General features: G+C 35.4%; 1 protein-coding gene across 1 annotated transcript; it reads left to right on the forward strand.

Moving 5' to 3' along the window:
• Positions 1-3253: 3253 nt before the first annotated feature.
• LOC141673291 (uncharacterized) lies at positions 3254-9947 on the forward strand. Its single transcript, XM_074480027.1, has 6 exons — positions 3254-5008; positions 5864-6297; positions 6380-6541; positions 7024-7099; positions 7940-8095; positions 9386-9947. Exons 1-6 carry the CDS (start codon positions 3254-3256, stop codon positions 9557-9559), a joined length of 2757 nt encoding a protein of 918 aa, XP_074336128.1. The 3' UTR covers positions 9560-9947.
• Positions 9948-19994: the final 10047 nt, after the last annotated feature.

Raw genomic sequence — 19994 nt, forward strand, 5'->3', positions numbered from 1 at the left:
ACATTACAGCTTTTGCTACAAACTTAACAAGATTAACTTTAGGCTTTTCAGCTTTCTTGGTAAAGTTTGGTTTAGATGACACAATTTCTTTTTCTTCTTTATCATCTTCATAACCTAAGCCCTCTTTCCAGTTTCCACTACTTAGTATGTTCTGAATTGTTCTGCCAGAGTTAGTCCAAGTTTTGATGATTTCTCTTTCCTTTTCTAATTCAGATTTAAGAGATTTATTCAATTTTAGCACTTCATCTCTAACATACAAAGCATCATCTCTTTCTTTCTGAGTTTGATGGAACATAACTAACTCTTTTTCTAAATAGTCATTTCTGTTTCTAAGAGCAAGACTTTCAGATGTTAATCTTTCATTTGTTAAAGTCTAATCTCTAAACATGATTTTAAGATATAATCTCAACTCAGTAATATCATCAGTATGAAAAGCAAAAGTTGTTTGAGGTACCTTCAATTCAGCAGTTCCAGGACTGCTATCAGCATTTGCCATCAAAGCATAGTTCACCCCATCTTCAGAATATGAAGTGTTTGTCCAGCTTTTCTTCTTTGTGACAAGTGTCTTGCATTTATCACTTTTTCCTTTCTTGCAGTCAGGAGATATGTGGTCTCTTTCACCACAATTGTAGCATTTGACATTTGAGTTGTCTCATTTGTCAGACTTTCCTCCTTTGTCTTCGGACTTTCTGAACCCTTTCTTTTCAGAACTTCCACTTTTCCTGAAAAATTTCCTGCCCTTTCTGAATTTCCTGTAGGCTATCTTTGTGATACCCTTCACCATAAAAGCACACAGTTGCATCATCTCTGCATCAACATCCATTTCAGGTAAACTTTCAGTTTCTATATCATCATCATCAGAATCTGATGATTCTGAATCAGACTTTATGATGAGAGCCTTTCCTTTGCCCCTCTTTGAGACAACAACTTTAGGAGATTCCTCCCCAGCTTTAAGTGCAATTGTCCTTGACTTTCTTCCATGCCTATTGCTCCTTTGATCCATCTCAAGTTCACGAGTCTTGAGCATACCATAAATTTCATCAAGAGTAGTTTCAGTAAGGTCATAGTTGTCTCTTATGGTAGTAGACTTCAAATCCCAATTTTCAGGAAGAGCTAAAAGAAATTTTAGATTTGAATCTTCAAGATCATATTCCTTGTCCACCAGTGACAGATCATTCAAGAGTTTGGCAAACCTGTCATATAAATCAGTTAATGACTCATCAGCTTTTGAGTCAAAGTGCTCATACTCTTCAGTGAGTATAGTCTTCCTGTTCTTTTTAATCACATCAGTTCCCTGGCATCTTGTCTCCAAAACATCTCATATCTCCTTTGCAGTCTTGCATCCAATTACCCTGTTTGACATGACATTATCAATTACACTATGCAACAAATGCCTTACCCTTGCATCCTTGGCAATAGATGAGATATTTTCAGGTGTGTATTCACCTTTCTCCTTTGGTATGATCTTTGCTGGTTGATCAACAACTACAACAGAGAGTTTTGTAGGCTTATATGGTCCTTCATTAATTCTATCAAGATATTCTGGATCTGCAGCTTCCAGAAACATAGTCATCTTCACTTTCCATATAGGATACTCAGATGGTCTCAGTATGGGAACCTTAATAGTCTCATATCGACTGTGGGTTTGAGTGTTTTGAGTATCTTGAGTTTTGGTGGCCTTAGTTGGAGTTTGTGTTTCTTCAGACATGATTGATTGTTTGGATCTTACTGTATGTGTGTTAACAGAAAGGCTCTGATACCACTTGTTAGGTCACACGACACTATAGATGGGGGTTGAATATAATGTTTATACAATCAAATCAATTTATCAACACAAGTATGTAACAGTAATCAAGTATATTCAATATAATAAACTCTGTTACAATAGAACAGTTGTTCTCTCTCAGTGATGAACAATATCACTAAGAGCTGCTAGGTTACAATGTATAATCTTTCTCGTGAATGATAACACATATAGTGTAAACCCTAAACTGTGTTTATATAGTACACATTTACAAGATATCTTCTAATGAATATGGAATATGATTATGTCTCCTAAAATATATCAATCATATATTATCTTCTACAAGTCTTCTAGTCTTCTAACTCTTCATGCATATCTTCTATTGTTTTAGTCACGATTCTTTTTTGTAAATCAGCCGCTTTCCTTATTTGAAGTATCTGCACTTAAGTCCTGATTTATATCATGATGGCCTTAAGTTATGATATAAATTCTGACTTCAGTAAGTTCTGATTTACAGTAAGTCCAGATTAGACATATAGACATAACATCTCAAATATATCTAAAATATTTAGCTCATTAATTTGTTTTTCGACCTGATTGCATAATCAATTGGATTTTTGTCCCGATTGAGTTAATTTCAAATTATTGATAAAATATGATTTAAATTTGGGGGAAAATTAAAAATAAATGTAATATATTAAATTTGCTGCAGTTTAGAGTAAATCTAGAATATGAATATATTATTCATGGACCTAATCCCTCTTAAACATATTAATTATTATATACCTAATAAAATCATATCAACCAACAATCTCACTAAAATAAGAAAAAAAATGTACATTGGTTTTACTTTAGGATAGTGATATTTTTTTCCTTTATTGTCATCCTTTTTCTAAGAAAATATTCATAATTCTTAATATAATACATATACATATAATAATAAAATAAATAAATAGAAGTAATATATCACAATAATATAATAGTATTTCTTCCAATAACGTGAAAATAGGGAAAAAAACGAGCACTTGCAGTGCAATTTATTTAATTTATAAATAAAAAAGAAACACTTGAAAATGTAAAAAGAAACCAATAAAACTATGAAATAAAAAATAGTTTTGGCGGCAAAAAAACTTTTATAGTTTTGGAAAAAAAAGCCTTCACTTCCTCCCTTCCAAAACGGTCTCTATCTAACAAATCTTGAATCTCTCCCTTTCTAAATATATATATTCATATATATTCACACAAAAGACAGTAGGCAAGCATCTTGGCTACTTTCACTATATATACACAAAACACACATCATTTCACTATGAGCATTTCAATTTTAGTACTATTTTCTTGCTTATATAAAACCCAGTTTAACAAATTATTGAATTTTTATAAGGTTTTTTATTTTAGAAACTTTGCAAGATTCTTTGTTGGGGGGTTTGGGAAGTGGGTTTTTATTTTGGAGGTGTAATTTTTTAGGGTTTGGGAGTTGGGATTTGGGGGTTTCTTGATTAGGGCAAAATGGGGGATTTTGATTTTGGGGGTAAGAGTGGGGGGAAGAGGGTTCTTGATGAAATTGGGGGTGATTTGGAGATGGGGGGTTGTGAAAGATTTGATTTCGATGGTGGGGGTGGTGGGAAGAGGAGGTTTAGAGTAGTGGGGGATGGGGAAAGATTGAATCTTGGTTCGGGTGGTGAGGAGGTGGAGAGGAATGAGGTTGGTGGTGTTGAACGATTGGAGTTTGATGGTGGGGGTTTTGGGAAGAGGGGAATTGGAGTGGTGGGTGATGAGGAGAAGGTGGGGGTTGTCGAAAGATCGAATCTTGGTTCGGGTGGTGAGGATGTGGGGAGGAATGAGGTTGGAGGTGTGGAGGAGGGTGGTGTTTGTGGAAAGATGAGAATTGGAGTGGTTGGTGATGCGGAGAAGGCGGGGTATGGTGAAAGATTGAATCTTGGTTTGGGTGGTGGGGAGGCGGGGAGGAATGAGGTTAAAGGAGTGGAGGAGGGTGGTGTTTCTGAAAGATTGAATTTTGATGGGGGAGTTATTGTTGGTGAAGGGGAGAAGGTGGGTGGTTGCGAAAGATTGAATCCTGGCTCGGGTTTTGCGGAGGTGGTGAGGAGTGAGATTGGAGGTGTGGAGGAGGGCAGTGGTGTGAGGGAATTGGGTAAAGATTCGGAGAGTTCTGGTGGGTTAAATGAGAAGGAATTGAATTTGGATTTGAACGTTTCGGTTTTTGATGTGGAGGAATATGCAGGGTGTCCGTTGGGTGGTGGAGTTGGTGGAGTGAGAGGCGTGGTTGATGAGGATTGTGTGGAGGTTGTTAATATTTCGTCCGATGAAAGTGGAGATGAAGGTGTGGTGGAAGATTTTAAAGGGAAGGGGAAGGTGATTGAGGAAGGAGGTGGCTCAGGAAGTAATATAGGTCTTGATTTTTATCTAGGTTTGGAGAGAAGTGGCGAAGTAGGCCAAGATATTGGTGGAAGTATGGGTGGTGGTCAAAGATATAGTAGAGAGGAAAAAGGGAAGGCAAAAGTTGTGGAACCTTGGATATCGCTCGGTGGGAATTCAATGGAATTGGATTGGATAAGTGAATTTCCAAATCAGGCACAGCCTGCAATACCAAATCTTGATTTGGGTCTACCTGAAATATTTCAGCAGCAGGAAATTATAGAGTTTATTGTTCTAAATGGTAGACGAGATGTTGAATTTGATCGAAGAAGGGAAGAGGAAGCTAGAGAATTTGAATTCAGGAGGGAACTGGATGCCAGAGAACTGCAATTGAGATGGGAAAATCAGGCGAGGATGGCTGAGGAACATAGACAAAGAGAAATTGAAGTTAGGAAGCGTACTAGTCGTCTATTTGCACGTCCTTTAGAAGAGGATGGGGGTATAGAGAATGAGCAGAAACTACCATCTAATGCACTAAACAAACATAAAGAGCAAAAAAAGAAGCTCAACGAGCAACAACTGATAAGATGGAAACCTTCTGAAGATCGTGATAAAAAAAATTCTAAGCGATTTGTTCCATCATTGCTCGATCTTTCCTTGAAAGTCCTTGCTGATAATGCTGATGCAATTGTTTCTCTTGAAGGAGTCCCGGATTCCCTGAAGCGAAAACTCAGTAACATACTCTGTGATTCCCGGAAAATGAACGTCAAGGTTCTGGACCTCTTTGTAAGAGGTGCTCCAGAAGAGATACGTATAAAGAACACTTCTTGGATTACAGACAGCCAGTTCAGAACGTCATTTGGTAGTTTTGAACCAAAAAATTTGAGGGTATGTACAACTATTCAATTGTTTTGGTGTATATACAACTATAGCATTTTCTATAAGAATATGAATGACATCTGAAGTGAGATCTGCTCCTTTAATCTTAATTGAATGTTTTTCATCTAGGGATTGTCATTTTCCTTGTAGCTTCCTGCAAAAAAAGTGTTAGGAATGTTGCCTCGCTATTATATGCTCAGTTTGTTATAAAATTTTCACTTCCAGTGTTTTGCTATTGAGCAACTAATCTAAATGATGATTCAGGTTAAAGGGTAGATTTATTTCGAAACGAAGCCTAACACCATGCCTAAAGAAAGTGTTTTGGTGTATACTATTCTTATGTGTCGTGATAGTTCATGCTGCTTTATAAGGTTTGTAGTGCATAAATGTTGATGTTCATGCTGCTTTATAAGGTTTGTAGTGCATAAATGTTGATTCCCCTTGCTCACCTAACTATTAGGTGATATTGTATTATTTCACCATACCGGTTACATTATAAATCAAATACCGCAAATTTTATGGTGTCAATGATTTTCCCTTGGCTATGAATACTTCTTGATATAAGAACTGAATTAAGCTGTTTTTGGAATATTGTTGTTGCCACTAGGACTAGTTCTTTCTTATTGGCCATGTAAAGTATATGGTAGTCAATATTTTGCTATTAACATGGCATACTTTTGGATTCTGCAATAAAATTTAGATTGTTCTAATGTATTATTTGCAGCAGCATTGTTAAACTGTTGCACATAAAAGCTTCAGGAAATGTAAAATAAAACTTCTTTCTATTTGATTTTTTGTTTTGTTTTCTAAATGAACTATATCTCTTTTACAATTATAATGAAGATATAAATGGCTTTTTTGTAGGTTTTTCAACTTGACCTTTGCGGGCAGTGTGTCTTTGATGACATACTAGCTAAAACCTTGATCCAGTCTTCAAGTAGTTTGCCTAGTTTAGGTATCATATCCCTGAGGGGAGCATGCCGTTTGTCAGATGATGCCTTGGATGGCCTTGTTCAGTTGGCACCTGCACTCTATTCTCTAAATTTGGGTGAGAATGCCCTCCTCACTCACGTGGGCATCCATTATCTAGCAAATGCTTTAGGAACCAGTTTGAGAGAGCTCTATATAGACAATTGCAGCAGAATAGATGCTAGACATATAGCATCAGCATTAAAGAAGTTTGAACATTTGGAAGTTTTGTCAGTTGCAGGACTTCCTAATGTATGTGATAGAGTTGTTAGTGACATTATCACTGCATGTGGAAGAAATATCAAGGATCTTGATCTGGCCGATTGTGAGTAAGTTTATTCGCCTTGGCCTACTAGGAGCTGATAATTAAGAATGTTCGCAATATAATATATATCTTTCACTCTGATGCAGGAGGTTGACTGACTCTTCTTTGGATATCATTGGTCAGACTTGTTCTGACTTGCGTGCCCTCAACATTGTAAACCTGTACAACTTAACTGACATGGGATTATCTTATTTTGCCAATGGCTGTAAATCAATCCGAAGCCTCAAACTCTGTCGCAATAAATTCAGGTTTCTGCACATGTTACTGTCAAGTTCCTGCTTCTTTTACATAAAATTTGTGTCAGAACAATGTTTTTGTTTACGGTGCTACGTAATTTGGTTCCCTGGATTCCTTGTTGTCGGACCTGATAATAGCAGCTTTGATGCAAGCAGTAACATCATCTATATTATAATACTATATTGTATATTGGCTTATGCAATGCAATATTTCTTCAAGGCTAAAATCATAAATCAATTAATCTTAAGATGGCTTGTAGTCACAGAACTCTTCAATGTGCAAACCATTGAAGTGCTCCTTTAGGATTACTCTTGACAGGCCTTTACATAATTATATAAGGTTGTGTGAGATGTAGGAATTGCATATTCATTAGCTTTGTAAGTTTATATATACAAGTATATCTTAGTCTGTTTAAGTGATATAGTATCTTTATGATAATTTAGTTTTGCTTCTCTTCTATCTGTAATCTGATGATTCAATTTATACATGACAGCGATGAAGCTATTGCTGCATTCATTGAAATAGCTGGAAGGTCCCTAGAGGAGTTATCACTAAATCATGTTAAGCAGGTATGTTTTAGTATAAATTACTAAATTTATGTTAAATAGTTCTGGATGACTCAGCACTTTAATATGATGTCTGAAATATGCATAGTGTGGCTTTACAATATATATAAATTGACCTTAAAGTTGTTCTAGCAAACAAGACTATTCAAATGAAAGGGTATTAGTTGATTCATTCCTACTTGGTTAAATTTATAAGCAGTTATTGTTTAATGTGAATATTCTTTTCGTACATAGATTTAAAGGAAGGAATGTGAACAAGAACCAAAGTTCACTAAGAGATCGTGAAATCCTAAGAAAAGAAGATATCTAAAGAACAAAAGAAACCTGTTGGGATTAGTAAAACTAAAACAGAGCAAAGAGTGTAGGCAACTCATTTTTTAACCTATATATAAGTTGTTGAGAGGACCGACGACAGATAAAGCAAGAGTTGGTCAAATATTTTTCGCAAATAGATACTTTTTTACTAGTTAAAGTAGTTGAAATCCAGCATAATCCTTCAAACCTCTAATGGAAGAAAAAACTTATGCAATGATGTAATTATATCTATCAGTAGTATATTAGGAGGGTTATTTTGAACCCGTTTGTAGGATATAACCTTATAAATTGTAGCACTGAATAAATCGAAATAATGCAGAAAAGCATCATAAATTTAGGTAATGAATATGTCGAGAAAATTTAGCTCTGCAGTATATTAAGAATATTTCGCATTAACTACCAATGAGCACTTCTCTTGAAATGTTTTCCTAAGCGATATTTGCACTATTGGGACCATACTCTCACCAATCTTGTACCTGGTGTTAAAACACATCTGCTGGATATCATCCATTTGCCAACTGTTGACAGGTTGGCTCCTGCACTGCTTTGTCACTTGCCAAATTCTCAAGAAAGTTAATAAGTTTGGATCTCTCATGGTGTCGGAGAGTAACAGACGAGGCACTGGGATTGCTTGTGGACAGCTGCTGGTCACTGAAGCAGCTCAAACTATTTGGATGTACACAGGTATCGTTGTTCAATGCAAATGCTATGTATCTGATGACTTGCTTCCTTTGTTCTACCAACTGGCATCTGCAAGTTTTCTAGGTTTTGATTGAAGAACTTAGCAACTTCCATACATAATTGTTCTTGCTTCAGTTGATATCTATTCTTGCCTACCACCATCATTTATGAAGTAATCATGCATTACCCATTTCCAATCATGCATTCTCCATTTCCTCCACTAAATCCTGCACTAAACAACTTCATTCGCCTGTAGTTGTCCTTAATAAGAGTGACATAGAAGTGGATCTAGGAAGATCTTCGCTCGTGATCTCGGATTACAGCATAAGTTGATATAATAATCACTTGAATGCATGCTCAAATAGTAATACTTGTAGTTGCATGCATTTCATGTTACATGGTCAATTTTGACTATGATTTTATTAGTTGGAGCAAGTCCAATGCTAGATGCCAAACGAATATAGAAGTAGAGCCATTGTTGCTATAATATGGCACCAAAAAGTTCCCGCTGGTGCTAAAATAGGACTGCACTCCAATGTTAGATGCATTTTGCAACCAAGTGATTTCAAATTTGACTAATTTTTGTCTTTTCCCAACTTCTTTTTAATGCACCGACTTTGCACTTCATTTATGGTTTGATTGATGGTGTGGTCAGTGCATATAGGCATCCTTGGTTGCAAATCTGGAACCAACTATGCATTAAAGCAAATTTGCATCCAATTATGCAACTCCTTTGGAAATGTTTTTTTTTTTTGCATTTGGATCCAAATTTCAGCAATGCAATCAAGTTTGGCATTGCATTGGACTTGCTCTTATTGAATATAGCAGAATTTTTTTTATTGGTTTAGTTGTATGTATTGACGAAAAAAAGTGTTTAAGGTATGGATGAGAAGAGAGACTTCAGAATTAGTTGGTATTCATACCAAGGGTAATTGTGGGCTTAATATTGAATCTTTGATGCAAAAGAAGATAATTTGATGGAGAACTTAATTTTTTGTCTAATTTCTTCCATTTTCGTTATTTTTACAGAGAATAAGAGGGATCTAAAGAACTTGCCTCGACTTCTCATTTAAAAAAATGGAAGGAAATTCTTTTAACACAAGATAGCTGCTACATATGAAAGTTTCATGTTCCCAGAATTACTGATATTTATATCAACACAAATCCGCATTTATGTTTTCTGTTGTGTTGTCCTTCCTTTTCCTTTTTTGAGAATTCATTAGTCATGAATCACATTTCTTCCATTATAGTTAATTGAAAGCATGTTTGATTTGTAATTTTTTGTCTAAGCAGATCACTGATGTGTTTCTGCATGGCCACTCAAATTCACTGGTGAGGATTATTGGGCTGGACATGACGACTTCTTTGATAGAACATGCTGGCGTGCTTGATGCTGAAGAAGTATATTTGCGTTATTCGCCTCTACCTATTCCTGAATCTGAAAACTTGGATCACCAAGATGTCTGATGTCTTCATAGGCCGGAACTTGTCATCTATACAGTTAACAACTTTATACGGAGCAGCCTCACTGGCAGGTTGCAGATAGAAAATCAATAGCATACAACCATACTTCAGTCATTTAGAACCTTTTTCTTATCCTTCTGAACTTAGTATACAGCCCTAGATAGGGTAGATTTATATTACTGGCTAATTATGCCAATTTTAGTTTCAACTCGTATAAGACAGTTTTTTTTAATATGTTCCTCGACTGGATATGAATAATATTAGCCATAGGCAATGACATTAAGACTCAGATTACCCATTCTTGTTTCTCCGTTATCGTCTGTTTTTCTGTTTCTCCCTGTGCCAATGCAGAAGAAATAGTTGTGCCTTTTTCTTTTCAAGCATCACATAACTGTATGATGGTTGTTAGCGGATGTAAAAACTCTACGACACCACATTATATAGCCACTTCTTAGTAATGTTATATATGTGAAAACACTTTCACATCTCACATTTAAGCTATTTTCGGTAGCTTAATGCATAACGATAGTCGCTGATCATCAGTAACTCAGTTAGCAATTGTTATGAGATCCTCCGGCTCTGACACGATTGCCTCCTGTTTGTAAACGGTCAGTGGTGAAACACACACACTAGTCAAGTTCTTCGAACTGTAGAATTTGAATTATTTGATGATGAAATTATCACTCATATTTCAAGATTCATAGGTGCTCAGATAAAATAAAAACTACAGTTCTGCTGGTTAGGTTAAAAATATAGGAACATTTGAAGTTGGATGTTCGTTAATTATTAGACAGCGACTTAAAAACCGGAAACTGGAACACGGTTGGATAACTCAAATGGTCAAGAGTTTATCTTCTAGCATCTCATATCCTGAGCTCGATCATCGCTCGTCCCAAAAATTTACGAGAACATATACTCGTTTGAAAGGCTATAAACAGTATTTGTAAAACTGGGAAATGAGGGTGGAAAAGATGATATGATGAGAAAATGAATGGGGGGTGGCCAGTTGGGGGCTCACCATTCAATAAATACAGGCAATATTGATTAATAGCAGTGGGGGTGAGCCAGAGAAGGTACCTTGCATATTTTGCATTCACCTTCTGGACCCATTTTCTTTCTTTCTTTCCTTGTACAAACGCCTTGCCTTGCATGTTGCATGTGATTTACCAGGTCCCTATTTTATCCTCCCCTCCTGCTATCTTACATCCCTGGCTTTGATCTCGGCTCAACTTCAAAATTTATTATACTTTTTTTTACCATGATATTTTGAAATCATGTAGGTGAACTTCAAAACAACCTATAGTTAATTTTTACCACCATTATATTGGAATTATGATTCCGCCTGAACTAATACGTATAAAACACTTATTTGACACATGTCTAATACTCGTTCGTCCCAACACATTGTCAACACTTTTCTTTTTAAATTTCTTATCAAATTGTTAACATTTTAAACTTTATTTGTTAATTTCAGTAGGTGCCTCTAACTATTTATTTTATTTCACGTGTGTGATTCAAATATTAATAATTGGACCGGACGGACGGAACGAGTTTAAATGTTTTATTCTGGAAAAAATGATAAAAATAGCACATTTTTTTAAAAATTTAACCAAAATAGTCATTCTGAAAAAAGTGATCAATTTTAGCCGATTGAATATTCAACTGTTAGATGGGTATCCCAATTTATATAAAATATTCCAATGATAGTTGGATATTTCGTACACTGACAGTTGAGTATCTCATATAAAGTGAATATTAAAGTGAATACCGTTATTTTTGTTAATTTTGTCTAAAAATAGGTTAAATTTATCCTTCACTCTTTACTGTGTATGTGATGTGAATGAACGGTTAATTAGCAATTTATCAAATACCAAAACAAAAGTCTGGTAAGGTAGCAGTTCCACAGCATGCATTTGGTCAGACATTTCTCCACAAGGGGAGCAACAACATGTGAATTTTCTGCGTTTATTTCGTACACATTCTACACAGTAAAATCAAGTGGAACAAATGCAACCAGCCAAAATTCATGCTTGGTTAGATTTGAGTTGCGGAAGTTAAAAGTAAAAAATCACATACCCTTTTTATTTATCTGCTTCAAAAGTTTTTTTAAAAGTCATATAACTAGGGAAAGGCTATAAAGATAAAGTCGGGATTCATCTCGAAATGTTAATGTAAATTATCTATTTGAATCCCGACTACATTTCTTTCTATAACCAGGTGTACAGAATAGATTACATGCAATTCATCCACTAATCCTGATAATGACTAACACGGCATTCCATTGTCAAGATTCATTATGACCCCTATTTAAATTGTGAATTTACCTTAAATTGAACATAGAACCTTGGACTAGAAAATCCCTACAATTCCGGTCTCAAAAAATTAAGATACTCGCCTTGTGTATAATTTCAACTAATTTTTTGAAGTTGAATAGTAAAATATTTCAAAATTTAGTCGATACCCAAATAAAACACGTGAACTATTAATCAAAATTTTTTAATCAGACATCATATTTCCTGTCACTTGAACGCCTATCTAGATTTATGCAATAGAAACCGAAATTCCTGAACTTCTTTTATGTAGAGATGGACCGGGGTACCAGGTCGTATCCCCCTCTCTCCAAATTTAATACTGTTCTCCGAATCTGTCCCGAACTCCGAACGAGAATTCTTTTCCTACTCGATCCTCGTACCGAACGGGAAATCAGGATTTTCGCGGTAATCAGGAATTTGCTTTTTAATTAAGAAAATAATAATATAATATTATGTATTATATTTTTTAATAAAAAATATTCTACTAATTTATAATATTCAAATATATTGATATTATATCATATTTTTAACATCAAATAATATTAAAATTGATTTATAATATAAATTAATGACAAATTTTAAATTATAAAAATATATTATTTTATATTATATTTTAAACAATTAATAAATAAATTATATATTATTTTGAATTTTAAAATATTATAGATGCCATCTATTTTCAATAATAAATTTAATAAAATATATATACATATTTTATTATTTATATGTATATACAATCGGGGTTGGGATCATGTCGGGAAAACACTAATTCCTCACCCCTGAAATTTTTATAAAATTCTTCTAGTTCCCCTTCCCGCTCCCAAAAAATATTAAAATTCCCGATCTGATTTGGAACAAAGGCCCAAACTGTCACCATTCTGCTGAGAAATGCCCAAATTGTCATTTATGGGAAAGAAGACCCAAAATGTCACTTTATAACGTCACATAATATTCTGTTTGTTTATGACCCAAAACGGAGCACGAAGTTCCGTTTTGCCTTTTAAATTTTAAAAAAAATACAAACAACATAAACATATAACAGCAGGAGTAGTATACATATAACAGAATCAAACACAGCTGGAGCAAAAAAACGAAGAAGACATCTAAAGCCCGACTAACCTCACGACAACAATCATTCCTTCCTACAACAATCATGAATATTGAGGTAATTATCTTTGGTTTTTTGTGTTTTGAGTTTTTATGTATTTTATGACTTGATTGCATATGAAGTGTTTGATTTAATTACTCGTTGGATTACCTGTTTGAATTGCATAATCCTCCTTATTTTGTTTGCCTTTTACTTATCAATTGTTTAAGGCGTAGGCATATGATGTTCACACGCAGAAAATGCACACACAGATACATTCCACATAAGTATAGTTTAGGCGTAGGCATATGAAGTATGGATGCTAGTAGCCATCACAAATTAAGATCAAACTTTTTCTTGGAAGACTCTCCAGAAGGATTGTTGAATTGGTATGGCCCTCTTGCAGTTACCTTGACAAAAAGAGAAAATAAGTAATCAAATTACTCGGCTTCCTAAGAAACAGTCTATGGAGTTTTTCTCTATATAACTGAAAAAATTCATATCCAATATGTCTGACAATTAGTAATATCATACATGTCCTTTCTCTTCTCCAAGAACCTATGAAGTGATCTTACAATTGGAAGATCTGAAACCGCGTATTAAATACAAGTATGAGTAATTCTACAAACTATACAATCCCAGACATGAAGTACATATTTTCTTGGAGATCAACAAAAGTTACCGAAATCTAGTGGTTACGTTTGCATCTGATTTTCTTTGGCCTGAATAGATGAAGAGGCAGGTGGCTTGGAGTTACGACAACAATTTTCAATCGTTCTGTTTACATCATTAAATTTGCTTCCTGATCGCATAACCTCCTTAGCATTAGCAGCTGGAAGATTATTCACGACCAACACTTGTCCCGCGTAAAATATGGTCATTTGAACACTCCTAAGATCAATTGATGCATGCTTTTCATTGATATCATGCAAAGCCGATTCCCATGTTAGTATTGACACAATAAGAATAATAAGCTGATTTAGCAAAAAAAAAAGAACAATAAGCTGCATATAGCGTTAGTATAGTATAGTATTAACAACAGAAAATAATGTGTTTATCGTTGTTCCATTACCTTGTCTTTAAAATAATGATTTGCAACTCTGAGGAAATGCATATTATAACATAACATAACATGTTATCAATCATTATTAGGTATTTAAAGTATTGTCTTGTTGCTTGTTTTACATGTATGTATGTACATGATATTTTATTATGGTGTTTTTACATATGACTGATTGTGATTATTTTGATTATTTTTGTTATTTATTTTTTAACTCGTACTTCTATATGTTTGCAGGACGTGCATCTGGGCCCTGTTAACCCTAGCCTTCTTCATCTTCAGCATACACATAGATCTTTAGATATTTGGAGGTTAGGTGGTGGTGATATGTTGAAGTGTCGCCGAAAAAACCCTAATAATGAAGACGATCTTCCACCGCTAGATCTTCGTATGGTCCCTTTACTTCAGTCTACTGGTTTCTATGGCGTTGCTCGAGTGGCATCTTTACAGCTGGATTGGAGTCTCATATCAGCTCTTGTTGAGAGATGGCGGCCAGAGACTCATACCTTTTTAGGGGAGAGCACAGTTCGGTTCGGTTCGGTTTTTTGACAAAACCGGAACCACAACCGAAGATCTTCGGTTTTAAAAATCAAAAACTGCAACCGTAACCGAATCATCGGTTTCGGTTTCGGTTTCGAAAGTCCCGGTTGGGTTGTAATTTGTTCGGTTCGGTTTTAAAACCGGTAAAAGAAAAATTATTACAATTTTTCTAAAATAGCGAGCTAATTACTCTAAAAATTATGCATCTTTATGCTTTGTCCAAATATGTTAGCATTACAAAATGGCTATGCAATGAGTGACAAAACGACTCTTCCCTCTATACATTTAATGAGCTAAAACAAGACCTATAAAATCATAGAACCAAGAACAAGATTAGCAGGAACAAAAACCAAAAACATCCAATATATAACTAATCTTATCCAAGTAGGTAACTGTAAAGCAAATACAGGTTTTTCCCGTGCATCAGGAATCAGGAAAATTACAATCAGTAGTACTATTCAGTATTAACAGTAATATGTGATAGAGATCTGTTAGGAATGTATGTGCATTAGTTTGATGATATGTTTAACAAAATACTTAAGTAGAAATTTAGTGTCTGTAGCCTCAACGGATAAGACCACTTTGGCTATCCGTTGATGGTGTAGCTTTACTTAGAAATAAGTCTAGTGTTGTAGCATATTTCAGTCTCTGTATTTAAAATGTAATTCTTGGAAGTTGAGAGAAACTATGAGTCATGTTGACTACTAGATGATATGCAGATAGGAAGGCCAATTGTAAATACTTCATGCCTTGTAATTTTGTATAAGTGAAGTGGTATCAACGGATGACTTAAAGACCTTCAACGGATAAGAAGCTAAGCTTCAACGGATGTCTCTAAAGCTTCAACGGATAAAGTCATCAACGGATAACATCCTTCAACGGATGAGTGCATCAACGGATGAAAGCTTCAACGGATAACATCCTTCAACGGATGAGTGCATCAACGGATGAAAGCTTCAACGGATGTTCTGATGATTAGCCGTTGATAAGGGGTAGTTGTACCTACAAACAGAGGCACATGGGTTGATAGAGACAACTGAGATGTGGTAGCCGAATTTCAGGAACAACAGAAAAAGCAGCCGTTCTTCTTTAGTACAAAGATGCAATAGTCAACAAAGTTCTGGAGTGAACAGGAAAAGAAGCAAGTGAAGATCTTATTTTATTACTGTATTTTATATTGTTCTTCACTTGTACACTTGGTAATATATAAACCAAGTAGAAGCTAGTAATTAGAAAAGAGATTTTCCAGAGCTGTTTAGAAAAATATTGAGAGAAAATTCATCTAGTTTGTACTAGGATGCAGCTGTGATCAACATTGTTTAATCACAGATTTTCTAAAATACCATCTCTGGTGGAACAACAAATCCACCAGAAAAGTTTTTAAGGTCTGTTGTGTTCTTTACATTTGTGCTTGAATATATATCTGTCTGTATTAGCTTAAAGCAATTCACACACTTGTTCTTCTTGAACACACAACTTTCATAAACTGCTCAAAACTTGAAAAAGTTTTGAGATTTACATTCAACCCCCCTTCTGTAAATCTCATTGTTAGTCCACTAGGAATAACAATTGGTATCAGAGCAGGCTCTTGACATACAAAGAGTTTAAAGATCTTGGAATCTAACAAAGATGAGTAAGAAGGATATTGGAGTAAAGATCCCAGTTCTTGACAAAGACAGTTATCACCATTGGAAGGTGAAAATGCACCTTCATCTACTCTCCCAAGATGAAGGTTATGTAAACTGCATTGAGAATGGTCCTCACATTCCCCACAAAGTAGCAACAGTTGCTACAGCCACAGTTGCTGTTGGTCAATCCATTCCAAAACCTAGAGCAGAATGGACAATGGAAGACACAGAAGAAGTCCACAAGGATAAGAAGGCTATGAACATTTTGTTTAATGGTCTTAACATGGATATGTTTGATAATGTGATAAATTGCACAACTGCCAAAGAGGTTTGGGACACAGTTCAACTACTGTGTGAAGGTACAGAACAAGTGAAAGAAAACAAAATGCAGCTTCTCATTCAACAGTATGAATACTTTCATTTTGAAGAAAATGAATCTTTAAATGAAACATTCAATAGGTTTCAAAAGCTGTTGAATGGACTGAAGCTGTATGGAAGAGTGTACCAGGTGAAGGATTCAAATCTTAAATTTTTAAGATCCTTGCCAAAGGAATGGAAACCCATGACTGTCTCCTTAAGAAACTCTCAAGATTATAAGGACTTCACTCTTGAAAGATTGTATGGAATCTTGAAGACTTATGAACTAGAGCTGGAACAGGATGAGATATTGGAGAAGGGGAGAAAGAAAGGAAATTCAGTTGCATTGGTAGCTGAAGATGAGAGGAAATGCAGACAAGAAACTGCAAGATCTACATCAAACTCCAAAGATGGTATAAGAAATCAGGAATCAAGCAAGGGGAAAGAGCAAGTTGCTGAAAATGAAGACAACTCCAGCCAAGATGACTCAGATGGTATTGATGAGCATCTTGCATTTCTGTCCAGAAGATTTGCAAAGATGAAATTCAAGAAAAACACTAGAGCCACTAAACCTCACAAAAACACTGTGGACAAATCCAAGTTCAAGTGTTTCAATTGTGGTATAAGTGGACACTTTGCAAGTGAGTGCAGAAAGCCAACTTCTGAAAAGAAGAAATTTGAACAAGTAGATTACAAAAAGAAATATTTTGATCTACTCAAGCAAAAGGAGAGGGCTTTCATTACTCAAGAAAGGGACTGGGCAGCTAATGGAGATGAAGAGGATGAAGATGTGGAGTATGTCAACCTTGCTCTCATGGCTGATTCTGAAGAAAATGAAGTTAGTTCATCAAGCAATCAGGTAATCACTACTGACTTAACACAGCTTACTAAAGAAGAGTGCAATGATGCTTTTAATGACATGTCTACTGAATTGTATCATTTGCGTGTGTCTCTTAAATCTCTTGCTAAAGAAAATAGTAGGATTAGAAAGAACAATCTGTTTTTAAGTAATAGAAATGCTTTGTTAGAAGATAAGATGATTGACCTAGAGAAAACAAAGTTGCATTGTATATCTGTTGAAAATGAACTAGCTGAATCTGTTAAGAAAGTAGAAATACTTTCCAATCAATTAGAGAAAGAGCAAGAGGTGATTAAAGCCTGGAAGACATCTAGGGATGTAAGTGCTCAAATTGCTAAGGTCCAAGGAATTGAATCATTCTGTGAAACTGCCTGGGATAAAAATAAAAAGAAACTGGAATTAATTGATGGGCTGTCAACGGATGTGGAATCAACGGATGATGAAAGTTATCCGTTGAAGGAAGAAAAGGAGCATCCGTTGAAGGTTCCTCAATCAAAACAGGCAGATGTTTCTAAAAGAGAGAATCTAAAGAAACTCAACAAAAAGTTTGGTTCAACTTCAAAGAACTTTGTCAAAGAAGAAGCAAGCACATCCAAAGATGTCAGTAAGGTGAATGTAGGGCACATGACCTTAGAACAGTTAAATAATAGGCTCAAGATGGTTGAGGATAAAAAGGAATCTAAAAGAAAATCCAACAGAAATGGGAAGGTAGGAGTTAATAAACACAACAATTACACACCTGATAGGTATGCTCCTAGAAAAAGCTGTGTGCATTGTAGTAGTGTTAATCATCTATCTGCTAATTGTAAATCCATTAAGAAGACTCCCATAACTGTACCCTCTTCTATGCCTAATATGTCTGCATCACCTTTGCATGCTATGCCTGTTATGTCTCAACAAAATCCTTATGCACATTTTGTAAACATGCCATATTTTAACAATCCTTATCTTGCTGTATTTAGTATGCCTCAAATGCCATACAATATGCCCATGTGGAATGACATGTTTGCACAATCAATGCCTAATAATTTTACAAATGTGCTAAATGATTCTGTGACTAACCCTACACCTCAACCAACTACATCTAAGACCAAGGTTGACTCAAACTTACCTAAGTCTAAAGATGCAGGAGGAATGAAGTCTAGGAGAAAGGCTAACAAGAATGGACCCAAGGAAACTTGGGTACCAAAATCAAATTGATTGATTTTATGGTGTGCAGGGAAATGGAAGAAATCTATGGTACTTGGACAGTGGTTGTTCAAGACACATGACAGGAGATTTCTCCCTGCTCACAGAGTTCAAGGAGAGAGCTGGCCCTAGCATAACCTTTGGAGATGACAGCAAAGGGTTTACTATGGGATATGGCTTGATTTCAACAAGGAATGTCATCATTAATGAAGTTGCATTAGTTGATGGTCTCAAGCACAATTTACTGAGCATCAGTCAACTATGTGATAGAGGGAATACAGTTTCCTTCAATTCTGAAGCCTGTGTTGTCACTAGTAAGAAAGACAACAAAGTGGTTCTAACTGGAGTTAGAAAAGGAAATGTGTACATAGCTGACTTCAACTCTACAGATGCAGAATCCATTACTTGTCTCTTCAGCAAAGCAAGCACAGTTGAAAGTTGGCTATGGCACAAGAAGCTATCTCACTTGAATTTCAAGACAATGAATGATCTAGTCAAAAAGGACTTAGTTAGAGGAATCCCTCTAGTTGAATTCTCAAGGGATGGTTTGTGTGATGCTTGTCAGAAAGGCAAACAAAGGAAAGCATCATTCAAAAAGAAGCTTGAAACAACAATTGATGAACCATTACAGCTGCTACATATGGATTTGTTTGGACCAGTCAATGTATTGTCTATTGCAAGAAAAAGATATTGCTTAGTGATTGTAGATGATTTCTCAAAGTTCTTATGGGTCTATTTTCTTGGATCAAAGGATGAAGCAAGTGAAATCATTATCAATCACATCAGGCAAGTCAACAATCATCCTGACTTGAAAGTTAGAAATATCAGGAGTGACAATGGAACTGAGTTCAAGAATTTGACATTAAGGCTGTTCTGTGAAGAAAATGGAATCATGCATGAGTTCTCAGCTCCAAGAACACCTCAGCAAAATGGGGTTGTTGAAAGAAAGAACAGATCTTTAATTGAAGCTGCCAGAACAATGCTTGAAGAATCAAAGTTACCAACATATTTCTGGGCTGAAGCTGTTAATTGTGCCTGCTTCACTCAGAATATTTCTTTGATCAATCAAGCTAAAGGCATGACTCCTTATCAGTTGTTCAAGAGAAGAAAACCAACTCTAAACTTTCTTCATGTCTTTGGATGTAAATGCTTTATACTGAGGAATCAATCTGACCATAAAGGGAAGTTTGATGCAAAGGCTGATGAAGGGATATTTGTTGGTTACTCAGCTGGAAAATCTTATAGGGTCTACAATCTAAGAACCAACATTGTTATGGAATCTGTGCATGTTGTGTTTGATGATAAAAAGATTGTTGGACTAACAGATGAGGGACATAATGAGAGACTCAAATTTGACAACATTGAGATATATTGTGATGATAGTGAAGAGGAGACTGATGGAGATGA

The sequence above is a fragment of the Apium graveolens genome, chromosome 7 (assembly GCF_009905375.1).
Source record: "Apium graveolens cultivar Ventura chromosome 7, ASM990537v1, whole genome shotgun sequence".
Lineage (NCBI taxonomy): Eukaryota > Viridiplantae > Streptophyta > Magnoliopsida > Apiales > Apiaceae > Apium > Apium graveolens.